Below are 18,321 nucleotides of genomic sequence, written 5' to 3' on the forward strand. Positions count from 1 at the left end.
GAGTAGTAGTACAGATAATTCTTTGCGTTTTACAAATGAAGATTCAAATTTTCATCAAAACTTTTACAATTGAAATAATAGCAATCTATCTTAAATAGATAAGTAAAATGAACTGTCTGCACAGCCCGTCTGCACACAATAACATTTTAAGCAATATTTTATAAGTTTATTGTAGAGGCGACACTTTTATGAACCAATGGTATAGGACATTGTCCACACATCCAGTACATACATATACAGTATGTACAAGGGAAGCACCGTGTAGAGTCCTGGAATGTCTCCTATTTCTGCAGTATAAATACAGTCCAGAACTAAATCTCAGTGCATCAGAATTAATTGTGACAGAATCTGAGAAGTACATGCATCAGTATATCAACTATCACAGTTCACTAAAGGCTTTTTCCGACTCGCTGAAAACATGATCAGCTTTGAATCAGATGTGCTTGGTGTGGTTTGCATTCACATGAAGATGACGATCATGTCTCCTGTGACAGTTTTACAGGCCGTGGATTTCAGAGGCGAGTTAGTTTTAGGAGTTGTCTAGGTTATCAGTGATAGATGCTAGATGCAAGCCAGTGTCTTGCTGTTCTGTAGTATGGGAACCTGATGCCCACAGTAATGGTGTAGCTGCATCTTTGCTTTGAAAGCCGCATCAGGAAGGATTAGCATGGGAAGGATACCAGCTGTAGACAGTGATGGGCCATTATGAAAAGTTTGGTAGGAGGCTGGGAGGAAAGTGATTTGATCAAGAAGAAACTCAATTGTTTGTAAAGGGGAAACACAGGAGGAGCAGTGTCATGGTGAGCAGGACATATCAAAATATTTGACAGACTTCACTGGTATGAAAACCGCTCTTTCTTTGAAAACGACAGCAGTGCTGCGTTGGGCCCCTGTTTGGTGCTGCGTGTTCAAAGCTGGCTCTTTAGGATGAAATCAGTCCACATAAATACCATGTAATGAAATTAAGGGATATTCGTAAAGTATTTTCAGTCAAACTGACTGAAGCATTTTGATGCAGACAAATAAAACTCTTTCCAGAATGCCATTTTATTTCCATTACTTGTAACATTTTTTTGAGAGATTAACTCAGGACAGCGTTTTCAAAGGAACAAAGGAAAAAGGAACAACCATAGCACAGTTTTCAGTGAAAGATGCTTTTCTCTACTGTGTGTACTTTTTTCCCCTGTGGAATTCCTTTTACTTCCTGATTATAAAAAATCTGGAGGCATAGCGTGTTGTATGTGTGGATCTTACCATCTCAGTTTTACAAACTGGGGGGCTATTTTAAAGTTAAGGATATGTTATTGGATTAAGGGAATGTCTTATGATGTGAATTACAGCAGTTGATGTTGAAAATGCAGAAATGATGCTGCCTTTGGAGAAAGCAATGAAACTGATGATATCATCTTCACATGACCAACAAGTTTCATGTCCTTTACAGAAAAGTACTGTCTAGAAAGCTGTGGGCAGTGTCATTCGGATTTAATTTTTTAGGACAGATGTGACTAAATAGGTCATGCTTTTGCTTTTGAAATATTATCTTTTTAAAAAATGATACATGTTTTGTAACATCATGAATATATGTCGTCACTTCTTTGAAAATGTTTGGCAGAAATTTGAAGCAAATAATTTCAAACCAAAGGAAATGTTAATGACAAACTGTAAAGGCAAATTTATTCAAATATCAAATCTTCCTCCAGCCAAACTCCAATCTCCCTTATGTGGAACCAGTTTCTAGTTTCTAATATATGTTGGCTCTAAAGTAGGGTAGCCATTAATGCAGTTGAAAGAAGCTTGAGATAACAACATTAAACAACAGCAAACTGAAGAAACCTGGGTTGAATGTGATAGTAGTCTCATCTAAAATCTAAGATGGTAATAAACAAAGAAATTCCATATACAGTATATACACTATATATACTGTACTTCAGAAAAGATGCAAATCACCATACATACAGTATACAGTATTTTAAAAAGATTCTTCTTTCTCTGTCAGATATGAAAAACCCCTGTTGACCCTTTGGGACTTTCTTTATGGGAATGCTCATGCATTTTAATATCTGGGAATGTAAACAATCTCCTCAGTACCACATGCAAATTTACCTAGCAATACCTTGTTTCTAAGACGCCTAAACAGAACAGTTTTTTATGAACAATCCTTAAAAACAAAAAAAAAATCTGAATATTTTGTCTGTCAATAACTTGTTGATTTCCAGTCAGTAAAATGCACATTTAAACCCTATTTAGCACACTTATTTATGACTTAATAACTGTTTTCTGTATTACCATCTTAAAAATTGTGGTCATATTTTAAAATGAATTAGTTTAATTGTTTTCTTTGGGTCTTAAGAAATTTAAGATAAAAAGAAGACATTCCATTTCCTATTACATCCATCACATGTATTAAAATGCTTATTTTTTAATGAACATTTTAACCTTCAAAAAATAGTTCGCCTTTTGTCCAAATAGGGTACTTGTGCCCACTTTGTGTCTTATCTTCCCAAAAATTTGAACACTTGTTTTGCAAAACCTATGCACACCAACAGGGGTCTGTCTAATATAGCAGCATTGCAAAAGCTTTCTTGGGAGAGAAACACATAATAGTTCAAACACTGTTTTACTGAAATGGTTGATTGCTGTCCCCAGTGTGGCCTGTTCTTCTGCCTGCACACAAAGCCTACGCTATCAGAGCAAAGCAATGTGCACTACTGCTGGAGTAGCTGCACATCAGATGATTGTGCTCTGAAGCACTGAACTGCATTATTTACTTCAGTTATGAAATATGGTGGTAAAAGAAAATATAAACAATATTACTAAAGCGTCTCAACTGTAGAATGACTCACAGGTGAACAGTTTGTTCTAGTATGGAAAAGACCTCTGTCTGCTGTCATGAGTCCTAGATGAATTTTGTCATGTTTGATGTCTTTGATTACATTGAATGTGTTTCATTCACATGTCTCTCCTTACAGCAAAGCAACGTATATAAAAACATTGAAGCATTTCAGATTAAACCAGTGTTTGAATCTTTTAGTTAATCTCATGCTTTTATTCAATAAAGTTTATTTTCTCGTTTTTGTGTCTTGTATAAGTGTTTGTCACTACAATCTAACAAAAAGCCATAATTATCCATTATTTCCTGTACATGCAAGGATAACATGTGTAAAGTAATAGCTCATTTTCAATAGCCATGTTTAGCATATGCCTCATGTTGGCTCTGCAAGGCCTCAAGGCCTGTCTCTTGAGCCGGCTGTGCCTCGCACCACCCCCCTTAGCCTCTAAAACTAATAGCTTTGAATCACTTTCTGCCCTGACGATAATTTCTTTACTGGTGCATTATGGGAATTAATGTACCTGACATCCTGTGTCAATGGCAGGAGCTCTTTGTGTCTCTTTTATATTTAGTTAGGCACATTCCTACAGATGGCATTCTATTGAAAAATGTTCCCCTTCCTGAAAAAAAACACACTGCGCTAAACCTCTAGGTGCAGAAGGCTGTTAACGGTTGCTGATGATAGTAGGCAAACATTAACATAATAATTAGTGTCTTGTAATTGTTTCATTAAAACCAGTTGTTCCATTTCTCCTCGTGTTTTCCCAGAAGAGAAGCTGAATTTGGACGACAGCCAGTGGGAGGACATCCACGTTGTCACCGGAGCGCTCAAGATGTTTTTCCGAGAGCTGCCAGAGCCTCTGTTCCCATACCGCTTCTTTGAGCCGTTTGTGGAGGCAATAAGTAAGTATGCCTCCTTTTCATTCCAGCAGCTTTCCTTCTGACGCAGCCTAGAAAGGAGGCAACAGTGAGGGAAGGACACAGGCCTCTGTCTCCACCATTTATTCTGTGAAGCGCAAGCCTGCAGACTGTAGGAATGTATTTAGAAGGGTTTCTTGTGAAACAAAAGGGCAGTGGTTTTGAACTGAATAAGGTGTGGATTTTTTCAGGCCCTGCTGCAGGTGGTTGTGCTGTAGCCTTGTGCATTTTCTTTAATGGCGTTATTCTGCTGGAGCATGTGGTAACTGTCGCGGCACGTGAACTCCCTGACCACTGGTCCCCCAGCTGTGACGAGCAGACCCAGCACAGACAGACAGGCTGCAGTGGTGCTGAGCAGATGTTATATCCCACAGCCCATCCATCACGCTTCTGACTTGCGGCCTACTGGCTTATAATGCTACAGATCCCGTTGGGTTATTGTTGTTGGTACTGTATCTGCTAATTCGGTGTGTAGTGATTTATTGCAAGATAAGGAGCAGGATACAGTAATGCTATTTCTACAGCTACTGCTACTTTACTGCCACTGCTACAGCACTTACTGCTACTACCACTGCTCTTTTACTAATAATTATAATCATACTTTCTGAAAAGTGTTTGTCGTGAATGCAATTTCATACATTTTGACATACATATAACAAGGAAATACTCTGTAAAAGGAAATGTCACTGTAATTTTACTTTTAATTTTTGTCTTTGAATTTACATGATAAAGCTATATAATTTCACAATATTATACACATTATTCTTTAGATGTGAGTATTTTAAAATATTTCAAATTATATTATTTAGATTATTTGTTGTTTAGCATGTATTTTGTAAGGGATTTTTTTAAAATATAGCTTTTAGACAAGTTTTAAAAAAGCATTTGATCTTTGCTTTGTAACTGCTTTAAGCTCGTCACTGTTTTCCACCTTAAAAGCCTTGCTGCTTCACATAAAGTCCATTAGGAGGCATACTATTCATTGACAGTGTGAGAGAACAAATGCCAATTACTTTCCTATATGAAGTAGATGTTACATGCACTTTTTACACAAGATAAGTTGGGCTATAATAGAATATTTTATCTGTTCTAAGAATGCAGAGTACATTTTTCATAGATAATAATCGCACATTCACACCATGTCTAATCAAGATAAAATATTTCAGATACACTGTAGATAATTTTCAGAAATTCCCATTATCTTAATTTTACTGCACCTTAAGTAAAAAATTATAGATCACTCAACATTTTAGTCTCATTTTTAAGGATTTGTTTTTACACCCCCTTATCTCCACAAACACGAACTTCAATACATAAATTGAATACTGTGAAACTGCTTGGATTGATTTATTTGGGGATTTAGACTAAGAGGTACACTACACAATTTAGGAATTACGATTACAAATGCGGAGAAACATTATTTTCTGAAAAGAGGTTCTTGATTTGTTTACTGAATATGTTGAAAATCCCTTCAAAGACAGTGATTGATAGTTGTGTGTTGCAATTAGCTCTCTGAACAGCATCTATAAATCAGCATTCTGAAGCACGCCATGTTTACTATGTTTGCGCAGTTTGGAAATTATGACAGTAATTTATTTGTACAGTATAATTTCAAATCACCGTCTGCAATATAAGCTTAAAAATATGAACTTTTTTTAACCAAGTTACCATTCCAACTTTCCAGCCTTCAGCTCATATTTTGTCTGATTTTCTTTTCGAAGATACACTGTGCCACAGACAGTGTTTTCCATCATAGATCGCATAATCACAAGTACTTTTCAGTCCAAAACTTTTACAGTGTGGTTTAGTGTATTTAGCCACACAAGTAATGCTAGGACATTTGCTTTTTGAACTCAATGCATTTTAAATTAGCAGTTACAGAAGTGTAGTCTGACAGCAGCATTACTACCTTGTAGCCAGATCTTGTCAGATCTCCGAAGCTGGGTAAGACTGAGCCACATGAGTCCTGGGATGGGAGAAAAGCAACTTGCTGTGTAAGTGAAGTTGGTGGACGAGGAGATAGGATTTTTCTACCTGGTTCTGAATTTCTAAAACAAATGGCACAGTATGGAGACACTGTGCTGTAATTAGATTACTAATTACTTGATCATTACAATAACCCTGGTGTCAAGGCTAAATTCCACTCTGGGCTTGCACAGTCTGACCTCCTACTTAATTTCCACCTGACGGAGTAATTTCTCACTTTTTCACCTAATGGGTGCATTTAATAAAATGGAATATATGATATTATTATTATACTGTATAATATAAATATAAATAGAGCATGCAGCTGAGTTTTAGTCCATTTAACATTATGTCCTGTCCCAATAGTAATAGAAATACACAAAACTAAAAATCAGTCCCAAGAATGGGGAACACAGCTAAATCATGAACTGCATTTCTATTAAATATATAAATTGTATTTACATTTCCTGAATTTCAACATTAAGGTCAGAGTGTGAATGCAGAATGTGCTAAATTTCTAAAACCGCAGAAACACTTTTAAATAACCATAAACATCTGCCCAATTGACAACTTCCCTGTGGTTGAAAGGACTGGCTGTGTTTAAACTGCCCTTCTCCTGCAGCACGAACCGATACCTACAATAGATTAATCTGGGTGGGCACAGACACATCCCTGCTACTCATAGCGTGTTTGATATGATGGTAGACACTACAGCTGCTGTCACTCCCTTCTTGTCAGAAACTTGAGAACGAGAGAAGGCCATTCAGGCCATCTAGCCCATTTTTAGGTTAGTAATTAATCCTAGGATCTCATCCAGGAATTTCATGAAACATGTCAGGGTATCAGCTTCTAAAACACGACTGTGTAACTTGTTCCATACCTCCATAACCCTTTGGGTAATGGAGTGCTTCCTGTTCTTGGTTTTAAATGTACTTCCAGTCTTAGTAGTTGTTGCTGGTGCCCCCGGTTCATGTTTTACTTTTTATTCTGAAGAAATACACTGGTTTGACTTTATTAGTGCCTTTGTGGATTTGTATCAGGTGCCCTACTAGTCTGTTCAAGGCAAAAATGTTTCAATTCCTTCAGCTAGTCAATGTAGGATGTTGCCTTAAACTCTGGAATGTATCTGGATCCATCTGGAATCCAGAAATGCAATATCTATAACATTCAGGTGGGTAGCTGCGTCAGCATGCGTAGGCTGCAAAGGAACAAGTAATAGGTTTATTCCATGCTGAAAAAAAGAAGAAAGAGAACACAACGTTTCGGCCATGTTGACCAAAATTGCACACAGTATTCTAAACGAGGCCTTAGTGCCTTATACAATTTTAACATCCAGTTTTTTAAATATTCTACACTTTCACTATATACTGTATCTTAACATTTTGTTTGATTTTTTAATTTTTTTGCTAAATTTTCTAGATTATATTACATTATCTATTTAAACTGTATATAAGGGATATATTTCTATCACCTCAAGATGGTAAAAAGGTACTGTATCTTGTCAAAGGCTTAAGCCAGCTCTGTGGTTTTTGAGGTTGATATGTTTTGAAGTTCTATGGTGGGAATTTTGGTACAGCACTTTAAAACTATTTGACCTTCATTGCATGAAGACAGACAATCCTCAAGTTTCCTAGAAACATTTGTTCAAATGGCAATCAGGTCTATTTTTGTTTATTTATTCATTAGTACAGTGAATCTCATATAAGACACAAAAAGCTTTGATTAGCTGTGGGTTCATACACAGTTTCTAATGTTGCTAAATTCAGCCAGACAGTTTAAAGTGATGAGTTACAAAACCACATTCATTGCTTTGTTATACCTACAGGGGATGTAATTTATCTTTAAAAGCAGCAGTATCACATGGTGTGCCATTTCTCTTTTACTTAAGATGAAAAACGAGCAATACTAATTTATGTATGTGCTAATTAAGTGATGATAAGGCTACTTTTACTATGGGTAGGAATTCTTTTTAACTTTTTGCATGTTGTCACATTAAGAAAGCACGGCTGATGTGTGTTTGTGTTCTGAAAGAAGATCTTGAAAGGACCACGCGCACATTTTCTCGCGAAGTATTCCGGATTGGAAAGGTTTGACATTTGAGCTCTGACAAGTAAGGGGCACAGCGGTGTGGTGGTCAGCACTGTGGCCGCACAGCTCACTCTTCCTGCGTTCAGTCCCTGGCTGTTTGCATATTCTCCCCCGTGGGGTTTGTCTGGCTGCTCCAGTTTGCTCTCACCCCCCACTGACATGCTGGCTACGCTTGATTGGCTAGCCTGGACTGTCCCTTTCTCTCCCGGCAGCAGACCGGTGTCCCATCCAAGGGGAAGAGCAGTCATGTGTTCCCCGGTGCTGCCTTGCTCACTGTTTACCACAGACTCCTCCAGGACAAGTGACTTTCTGAATGGATGGGTTTGACAGGGCTCATTGTCTTTTCATTTCTCCCTTAAATCTCATCCAATTACAAATTTAAACATCTTAGTAATACCATGGATTTCTGAAACAGGGACATCCAATTATATGGCTTTTCTGCAGACACAAGTCTGGTTAGCCATAGCACACATACTGTACATTGCCATTGTTCTGCTGACTCCATTGACAGTTGACAGCCAGCATTGTTTTAGAAGCTGGTTTCAGACTTGCACTTGTAGCCCTTATAGATGGCTGTATTTTGTTTTAGTTCAATGGATTTCCAGCTTGAAGAGATCGTTATTAGGGGGGCCAGTGTCTGGTGATGTGATCCTTTTCACTTTTATTTATTCAAAAAATAATTTTCACAATGTTCTTGATTAACTGGCTTACAGAATATTTGCTTTCTCAGTCATAAATACCCTAATACTAAAGAATCTACCTCATGCAAAAACAAATCAAAATAATGTGCAATGTAACTTTCTTTAGTGTCCATATCTGATACGCCATTTAGTTTACACACATTCATGTGTGGTGTTAATCTCTTGTCCATCCTCCTTTCCTATCAGAATACAGTTTATTTGTATTGACACTAGAGCACTGCTCTTACACTCTTACTGCTCCTGTTTAAAATGAACAGCCCTCACCTCTCATCCGCTCATAACCAAGCTCTTACAGTATCTTTTCTCAGAACCAGAACCAAATTACAATAGACACACGATAAAACGTTTTATTTCTTAATATATCACTTGTGCCGATTCTGAACCAATTCTTATTAATTTTATTTTCTTTCCAAGCATGCAATTAAATACCCCAATATTTCCCCCTGTATCCCCAAAAACCTGTTTCCACCCCCAAATTCTTCGTCCTACTTGTCGGAAACACATTAAAGCTCGCTTTCCACTATAGCGCCGACATGACATTTCATGAGCGCTTCCTGTGTGCAAGAGTAACATCGGATCTCAGGGCTTTCGACTGCAAGTGGAGGAGTTCCTGATTCTGGCCCCCCATGCAAGTGCCCTAGCGTCCTCGCCCTCATCCCCGGCATTCACGGTGGTCATCCGTGACTTGCCGCCTTTGCGATCTTTACAGTGGGCATTCCCCGGTCAGGGAGGGGCACGGCCTGGACCTGAACTGCAGGCACAGGTCATTGCTGAAAGAGCCCTTCTTCACCATTCTTTTTGATGCATTTTAAATGGACGGTAACATGTATAGAGTTAGTGTGATTGACACAGATATCTTATGACTCATTAATAAAATATTCTATTTAAGACTTCAGTTTGGTTAGCAAGCTCTGGAATCATGCGGGTACCATCTGTATACTCTCTCAGGTTCCAGATAAGTTTCTGTGAATGAGCAGCAGTGAGCAGTCTGCAGGGAAAAAGCCGTTGTCCCATTTTCATTTCTACATCAATATAGACCATCTGATGAGCTAAAGACCAGTGCCACAAAATGTCTAATTTTGGGATGGATACCATGTTTTCAAAACCAAGGCTGTGATTTAGAAAGTGCACTGCACACATTTTGTATCAAAAATGCAAATAATGTTACAATATATTTTAAATTTCAAATGACTCCACACTCGTGTTAGCAGGCATTTTCCAAGATGAAAGCTATTGTTTATTGTTTAGGAATGTCAAGTTATGTTTCAGTCTTTTTTTCCAAAACATTTTTTTCTCTTCTTCTTCTTTCTTATCTTGAAGCTGTTTGTAAAGAAAAATCGGAAACATTCTAAATTTGAAGGAAAGATTCTTCTGATCTGATTTTATTTTCATATCCGAATTCTAAATCATTCAACAGTGTATAGGTTCAGGGTGGAATTCTTTCACTATTATCAAATATACGTATAGAGAAAGTCAAAGATATCCATCCATCCATCCATCCATTTTAACTGTTTTATCCAATACATGGTTGCGTAGTGGTCTGATCCTGTCCCAGAAACCAATAGGAGAAAACCAGGACACACCCGGGACGAGACACCAGTCCATCATGGGGCGGACACACAGACAAGCACACACCCACTCCAGGCCCAGATTGACCCGAATCCAGCTAGCCTATCAGTATGTCTTTGGAGTGTGAGAGGAAAGCAGAGCACAGAGAAGATATGCACGTGCACAAAGGTACAGTAGAACATACAGTACAAACTCCACCTCAGGAATTCCACCCAGGGCCGCAGCACTGCGAGGCTGCAGTGCTCATCACTGCACCACTGCGCCACCCCAAGGCCAAAGAAGATTTCCTACCAAACAAGCACCCCTGGATATGGGGATTAATTTCCACAAATGCATTTAGTACTGTAAGTCATGGCTTATAATTAGCTTCACCTGTACCATTTTCCTTTCTTTCCAAGCCGGGGAAGTTAGCTCCTGTTTAATTTATAAGGCGACAGTGCTCTCAAACTATCATGTGTGGGTATTTTATAGCAGTGGCATGTGTTTAAATATTCTAGGTAAATTGTCCACAGATAAAACCACAGCACTGTTTTCCTACAATAGTGCACAGTTTTACTAAACAGTTAACAGTTCAGCATTTATTCATTAAAGCAGAAGCACTCATTCAACAAAGTATACAAGCAGAATACACTTAATATTCTGTAGTTATTTTCCATCTGAGATGTACATTTTCAGATTTGGGGGAGTTAAACACAAAAGCCAAAAATTTAGTAGTCAATATAACAAAATCACAGGGGCTCTAATAGAAACCGTCACCCTCAGTCCCTGCTAATCTGACTGTAGTGAAACTGTAACCACATGGCCAGAATGCCACTGGCACATGCCTCAGTTGTAAGACATGGTTGGGAGTTAACCCATGTTTAACTGCATTGTTTCTAAAATTTGACAGGCTTGAGATCATTCATGGTATAAGACAGCTATTTAAATCTAAACATCTAGTGTTTTTTATTTTGCCATTTGCTTTTAAGTTTATTATTTCAAGATTTCAAGACTCACAGATTTGTAGTTAAGAATAAATCATCCGTAGAGTTAAAAGTGAAAAAAGTCTGGCTTGGTTCATTGTCAATAGGAAATATCAGAGGAATGACAAAGGAAGAGCCAATGACTGATGTCAACTTCAGCAAGCATTCCACTGAATACTTTGTGTATACTGTTTTTCTCCTTGTGTTCTTCCCCAGCGCAGTCAGTAAGTTATGCAGAAATAACATACATTAATACAAAGACCTGGAAAAAATAATGGCTAGCTGCATAGCTGCTAATCAGTAAAAGAAACATCACAAAGAATAGGTAATTTAGAATACAAAAAGAATAAGTAATTTGGAATGCACATACCCAAGTGGCCAAATTATTTATGCCTAATGGAATAAAGTCTGCATTAGTTTTATTGCAATTAAAAGGCTTGCTTTATTACCTGTCATTGAAGGCACTTGACTATGCAGCAAAGTTGCAGACCCAGTGGAGGCCCTTTCATGAACATATTCCTTAAGTATCAAATCAATGTATTGTATCCCTGTAAGCTTGTTCATATGAGAATTCTAGTGAGGCTTTTTTAAATTTAGCATGCCATTTGGGGATTGCATTTTTCCCATATATAATTAATAAGAATATGATGTTCTGGGTTTATCTATTTTAGTATTCTTTACCTCTGACAAATTCTTTTTTTGCTAAGGCCCAGGAATTGTTAGCTGCCTGGCTTCTGCACAGCCAGTTTCTGTACCTTAATCCTTACTGCCATGACCGACACTCTTTTAGGCTCGAGTTAGTGATTGCTTAAGGGAAGGGGCATGGATCTCAGCTGGGTCTTAGCTTTTGACTGTATATGATACACTTTTGTTCTGAGACCATCACCATATACTTTTATTGCTATGGCTATTATAGTTGTGCCCCTCCCATCAGAGTGAGTATGGAGGCGAGTGATGACTGCCTCGAGGGGTGACAGAAAACAGGGATTAATTGTGTTAATTAATATGTTTGTATAAATGCATGCTCCTTTTTCCATCCTTTTCCTTCTGGCATCACTGGCATGAATGAACACTTGATTTGGAAAGAATTAGGTTAAGATCAGTGTGGTCCTGCAAAATTCTGGACAAGCCCTTGGATGGCAACTAGCTAAGCTGTGAACCCCACTTGCATTTATCATGAGTAATAAAGCTTTTTGACATTGCTGCCCACAGTCATCCATCATTCCTCATTTAAGACACAAGTTTGGCTTTTTAGTGACAGCAGTGAAAGATTATTGTCATTAGAAGCAGATCTTTTGTTTTGATGGCCCTTTTAATGGGGTTGCATTAGTGAAGGTCCTAGGGGCCAGTTTTTGGGTGATTAAGCAAGCAACACATTTACAAGTCACTAATTGAGACAGTAATGCCAGGAACCCATGGAGTGCGCTTTCTATAATGAACTACAGTTGCACGATCACTCTGAAACATTACCAGAGAGGAGTGATCTATAGAATGAACTTGCTCTAATGCACTGCACTTTGGGTGTATTCACAGAGCTCTTTAAAAAGTCATAAGCCCTATTTAGGGCTAGACCATGAGGCAACTCTAAATCATTATGCTAGGAACTGAGGTTGTTTGGTAGCACATGCAACTTTAATTATAGTAAGAAGATGGAATCTCTGATTGCGAATGAGCATCCGGATTGTAATTTAATATAAAATTTTACTCTCTGCAACTGATCTTTTTTCACAATTAATTAAATCTGTCAAATTGGGAATACATTCATTTGCCCTGTGATGAGTACAGGGGTATATTGTGAGATATTGTGAGAGAACTCTTGCCCTAATTTGGAATAAAAGAAATATTATATCGGAAGGTAATCTAATAATCACCTGAGATGGAGGAGTCATTGCTTCTGCGTCAACAGAAATGCTTCGTTTTTTTTTTTATTTCTCGTGAAGTATTTAAAAACTGGGTCATTAGGCAGATTTTCGGAGGCTAACTGTGAAACCTCCATGTTTTCTTTCCCTGGTTAAAGATACTTTTATACCCAATTCCCAAGTGCCCATTACTCATTAAAAATGTTTAACAACATTTTAATTGAAGAATTAATTACCTTCTGCTGGGCAAAATCTTCCTAAACTCCAGCTTGGGAGTCATCGCGAGCAGAAAGAAACAGCCAACAATGGAACTAGAAAGCTTCCTTAGCAGGTTGGCGCTAAAAGATGACATCAGCATTGTAAATTGGATCCAATATGAAGGGTAATCAGGGTATTTATTGTTCCACTAAAAAAATGAGTGTGGCCTGGTGTGTGGCATTCCCAGTTAGAAAAATAAAACAACCACCTAGAAATACAGTATGTTTTCAGAGTTCTGTGTTAGGTTTGCATGTATGATTGTGTAAGTTTTGCGTTTGTATGACTATTTAGAGCTCCATGCTGCTAAGGTAAAAATCAAAATCTGTGTTCATGTATTTGTCTTTTGTGTTACAGTTACAGTTATTGTTCTGTGTCGCAAATATTTGTAATTTGTGATTTGTGTGCCAGAAAGAGATGAGATACTGTTTCACCAAGTTCTGTCTTTGCTGAAATATGAAATATCTTGCTCCTCAGATGAGTTAGTGAATTACCTATTTATAATTGTACATGTGGATCCTAAATTCTTTCAAAATTAAAATAACTCCCCTGGACACTTTAGTGTATTTATGGGTTATGGGTATAGTAGTGAGCAAAGTGCTAAAATATTATTTTAACTAAATAGTGAAAATTATATATTTTTAAATTAAAATGAGGTATTGTTTAAATTACCAAGGCTTCTCCTAAACTCGTGTATAAAACTTCAAAATTATACTGTAACTCCTCCCATTTTTTTAGCTTCAGCTAAACATACAGTAGTTATCAGCACTATACTGGACCATTTAAAATATAGTATTCTTTAATATCACTTTATGCTGATATTTTACTGGTGGTTATCAAATGAATATAAAAGAATATAAAAAGATAAGGGCAAACTTTTGGTGTGAAGTGAAGGATTAAGGCAAATACACTTTTTTCATAGAGTGGAACAATTAAAATAATTGTTTTTGTTTGTTTGGCACAATTTCGTTTTAAACTCTCGTTCCATACTTAATTTACAACCTGCTCTTATTTAAAATGGAAAAAAATCACAGCCTGGGCTTATAGATACCATGCTGTGATTGTCCAGCTTCCCATAACCTTGCATACCCTACTTTGTGCTCCTGTGCCGTTCTGTAAAGTTCCACAGTTACAAACTGCCACCTCTGCCTTTTTTTCTTTCCCGTTTCGGCTCTGCATTCGATTAGTTAATAGTCTCCAGTCCTCAGGTGGAGCTGGATCTCTGGTTCTCGTCCTGCCAAGCTGTTATTTTGGAAGGGAAGGGAAGCAGCTGTGTTTACAGCCCGGGTCCTGGCATACATTTACCAGAATCTATTATTCATATCGTTCAGTATCAGAGAGAGATCTCAAGCCACCTGTCTTGCTGACAAGCTCACCCTTTTGTGAGCTTTCTGTTCAGAGCAAATTATGCTCATGTTGATGAATTGAGTTTTTATGAGTATTGCTAACTAACATTCTCACAGAGAGCCAGGGGCAGCAGGCTGCAAGTGTTTCAACGAGCAAAGGTTGGAAGAGTTTGCTGTTAAGCACAAGGAGTTTACGCAGTGAAAGACTTAGCCTTTTTATTCCCAATTTTCTGAAAACCAGCATTACCATTCTAGTCTAGCATTAGGTAAGTATTTTGTACCTCTGAATGTGTAGGTTTGATGTGCTCCATTTATTAAAGGAATTGAATCTGTGTACGAGGCTGTTATAGCCATAATACTTCAGTGGTTAAATCACCAACATGCAAAGGCCATTGCTATTAAAAAGCCAGTCTGAGCCCTTTTACTACCTGAGGAGGCAGATGCAGACAATCTCTTGCCCTGAGAACTACCAGCCTGCATCTCCAATTAAGGAAGGTACGTTAACTCATCACAAGTGACGATAAGCACCCAGATAAGTTATAACATGATTCATAATTTATAAAGATTTTTCTTTCATCTTTGCTTCTAGTTTGCATAAAACTAATTACTTTGTAAATGGTATTCACTTCAAAATATTCAGCCACAGCAATGTAAATCAAGCAGACCGGGAACTATATTGCACTGAGGGTAGTTTGCAATTGTAAGGGTAAAGGTTAGGCCAAATTTCATGTTAGTTATAGAAAAGAATTAATCTACGTTGTGGAAAAAAATGAATGTATAATGATTAATTCAAATTTGAAGTCAAAATTTATATTGTGTGGGTTAAAATACTCGATAAACAAAATGGATTGCATTGAGTTCCATATTTAAGTAGATATTTTACTAAAAACAATATAATGTTTAGTGTTTTCGTGCAAACTTGAAAGAATTTATGTATGAAACTTCAGGATGAGACTTTAGATGTCTTTTTTCTGGTATGTGTCTGGGCACATCATTGTGTAATAGCATAGATAATGCTTATTTAACTTTGTATTGTACAAATTCCAAACAGCTTAAAATTTGTCACTTGAATTGTGATCATCTCTGGTAGTTTATATGAAATTTGCTTATATTAAACTAATGTTCTCTTCTCTGCCTTTTGTTATGGTCATCATTAACTTTGAGTCATTATTAGATTTGAAAAAAGGTTTGAATAGCAGTTAATTGTAAATTGTGTTTATAATTTAGAATAATTTTAGAGCATTATTTTAAATCTTGCAGTTCTTTGAAATACCATTTACTGTGTTGTTTATGGAATCACATGACTAATTTGCAAAGGTTTTTTGAAGTTTTAGTAAATCACACTTTTAAGAGCTGCAGATTTTTATGTTTAATTATTATCTTTGGAATGTGTGACCCATGGAGAAATGGTGGTGGAAAAAGTAAATCCTACTTCAACAAGCAACAGCGTATCCCTGTGTCTGCCCTCAGATGAAACCATTTCCCTCACAGGAAGACAGGAGAGGTACAGTACAGAGGACCCGAAATACAGTGAACTGGCTGGTCTGACCCAGGACTGGCCATCTCAGGGCTGGGAAAGCGTTGGGAAAAAAGCAATTCAATCAGTCAATATGTTCATGTTTTTATCATACATCATTATTACCAAAGATTAAGTTCCCTTTTAATTGGGTTATCAAATTCTGGAAAATCATAAAGAATCATGTGGAATGGTTTAAAAGTCTAACCTGGTCTGTATCGTGTCACTGATGATAAAGAGATCATCCGAGAAAGGGTTTGTGCCTGTTCCTTGATTTCACGACTTTAGCGATCAGGGGAGCTGTGTCAGAAGACAGCCCACTGAGACAGCGCAGTTGCAGTCAGACCCTTCGGCTGCTAAATGAAAAGGAAGACGGCTGCTGAGGAATAGTCTCGACTGTTTTAACTTCTCTATTGTTTTCCTAACCAGGAGTCTCTGCAAAACAGTATATTCTAATTTCTCATTGGTAGCTACTGATTATATTTTAAACGAATTTAAGTAAGCTGTTTCCTTCTGTCAGATATTTTTAGTATAAATTTTACTATCCACTGCTGCCTTATCTTGGCTGAATTTTTGGTTAATTAAAAAAGCATCTGATAAATGAAGGCAACACTAAGGGATGTATCTGTAAAAAAAAATCCTGATTTAGATGTGTTAAAAGAAACTGAGTGAAATGCATGTAAATTGCTTATAAAGTGCAGCAAACTGAGAGAGAGATATATATTTTTATCTAATTCTACCACATATTTTAATATATTCTTTCTGGTAAATGGAAGTTTAGCATTAGTCCTTCAGAAATGTCTAAGGTAATATACCATTTCTCCGTAACTTGAGTGATAGTACTCATAAGAACAGTTAAAACTAGTTTTATGTTTTACCACCAAACACTCCTGTTCAAACCTATTTTAACAAATATTTGTCATTACATTAAAAAATAGGTTTAAAGCTTAATTCTGTGACCTGTTATTTTTGTATTGACCTCTCCGCATTGTTACCCGTAGCAACCTTAAACAGATTTTAATCAAGTCAATCCTATTACTCATTTAAATTGAAGTGAAAAGCACTCAGACCAGAGAAATTTGCATTCAGCAAATGGGTATTTGATGAGCAAAAAATGATAATATATATATTGTATAACATGCCCGGCTTCACTGGCTAATAAACATCCCATGAAAGTGACAAACTTCTGAATTTTTTTAGCTTCAAATGTTTGCACATAAATGATTTAATAATGCATTAGCAATTCTGCTTTTGAATTAAGAAAAAAACATATTGGGAAAACAACACAGTACCGCTTCTTAAATTTGTAATTAACAAATTTATTACTAATTCTGTGCATTTCTTTAATATGCAGTGCTTCCGAAGAGGAGTGTTAATACACAATGGCAGAAAGAAACTAATTTCAGCACTTTGGAGAAATGAATGCCTTTTAATGCCGTGTGTTCCTCTTATCTGCATGCCACATTATTGTAATAAGTGTATTCAGAAATAATTTTGCTTCAAATATTTTTACAAATCTCACCCTCATTTGCATGCAAGTAAGTTGTCAGCTTAAATCTTTGAAATGCAAAATATATCTCATTTCTATATTTCATCAAGGAGCTTTTCATGTTTAATAAATTACAACTTAGATCCTCCAAGACTTTGTTTTTCATTAACTAAAAGCAGAAAAAGGATACATTTAAAATCTTAATCACAACCTGCAAGATTATTTGCACTTTGCTAATATTTGCCTTGATGGGACTTGAATATTGGCAAACTAATCCAGACGACAAGGTTATACAGAAGGCTTTATTTAAACAAAAAAAAAGTTTTATTCTTTGTAATGGGATCATATCAAGAGCCCTTTAGATGTAAGAATATGTATTAATCGGCTACTGTTTAAGGCTACCTCAAAGCCACAGAAGGAGGTTTGAAGTAGTGATTTATGCCTGCAATTGTTTATTATGAAGTGGATTGAAATAGTGTAAGACATTCTCACGTAGACAGACAGAGAGATGTCAGACCAGATTAACTGATTGATTTGTAGTATCTACATGCAATACTTTTACTATAGTTTGTTTGATTAAATACTAAATTATGTTTTGAATGGTACCTCTGTGTGCTTGCCTGTTGGCAAATGTCTAATTTTAAGTATTATCAGATAGTGCAATGTACAGGAAAAGTAGCATTTGTGTGGTCTCATATTTTTTAACTCTGATGCTGTCGTGCAAATGGAATAAATATGAGATGATGATACTCTGGATCTAACACACATAACAATAATGGCTAATGTCCACATGTTCACAGAATGGAATGGTGAAGCTGGTGTT

At 36.9% G+C, this 18,321-nt stretch overlaps 2 protein-coding genes across 6 annotated transcripts in view; one reads left to right on the top strand and one right to left on the bottom strand.

Annotated features, from left to right (window-relative positions):
• The window catches only part of arhgap15 (Rho GTPase activating protein 15), a 193,595-nt gene that overhangs the window by 140,172 nt on the left and 35,102 nt on the right, over positions 1–18,321 (top strand). The window contains exon 12 of the mRNA XM_015358384.2: positions 3,599–3,733. Within this exon, the coding sequence (XP_015213870.2) occupies positions 3,599–3,733 (135 nt within the window). The remainder of the gene's footprint in view (positions 1–3,598; positions 3,734–18,321) is intronic.
• The window catches only part of gtdc1 (glycosyltransferase-like domain containing 1), a 238,043-nt gene that overhangs the window by 39,920 nt on the left and 179,802 nt on the right, over positions 1–18,321 (bottom strand). Inside the window, exon 10 of one of the 5 annotated variants that reach the window (XM_015358379.2) lies at positions 3,697–3,780. The exons of the other annotated variants lie outside the window; for them this stretch is intronic. Within the exon in view, the coding sequence (XP_015213865.1) occupies positions 3,751–3,780 (30 nt within the window). The 3' untranslated portion in view covers positions 3,697–3,750. Of the gene's footprint in view, positions 1–3,696; positions 3,781–18,321 lie in introns of those variants that run through there. 5 annotated transcript variants of the gene reach the window in all.

The sequence above is a fragment of the Lepisosteus oculatus genome, chromosome 12 (assembly GCF_040954835.1).
Source record: "Lepisosteus oculatus isolate fLepOcu1 chromosome 12, fLepOcu1.hap2, whole genome shotgun sequence".
Lineage (NCBI taxonomy): Eukaryota > Metazoa > Chordata > Actinopteri > Semionotiformes > Lepisosteidae > Lepisosteus > Lepisosteus oculatus.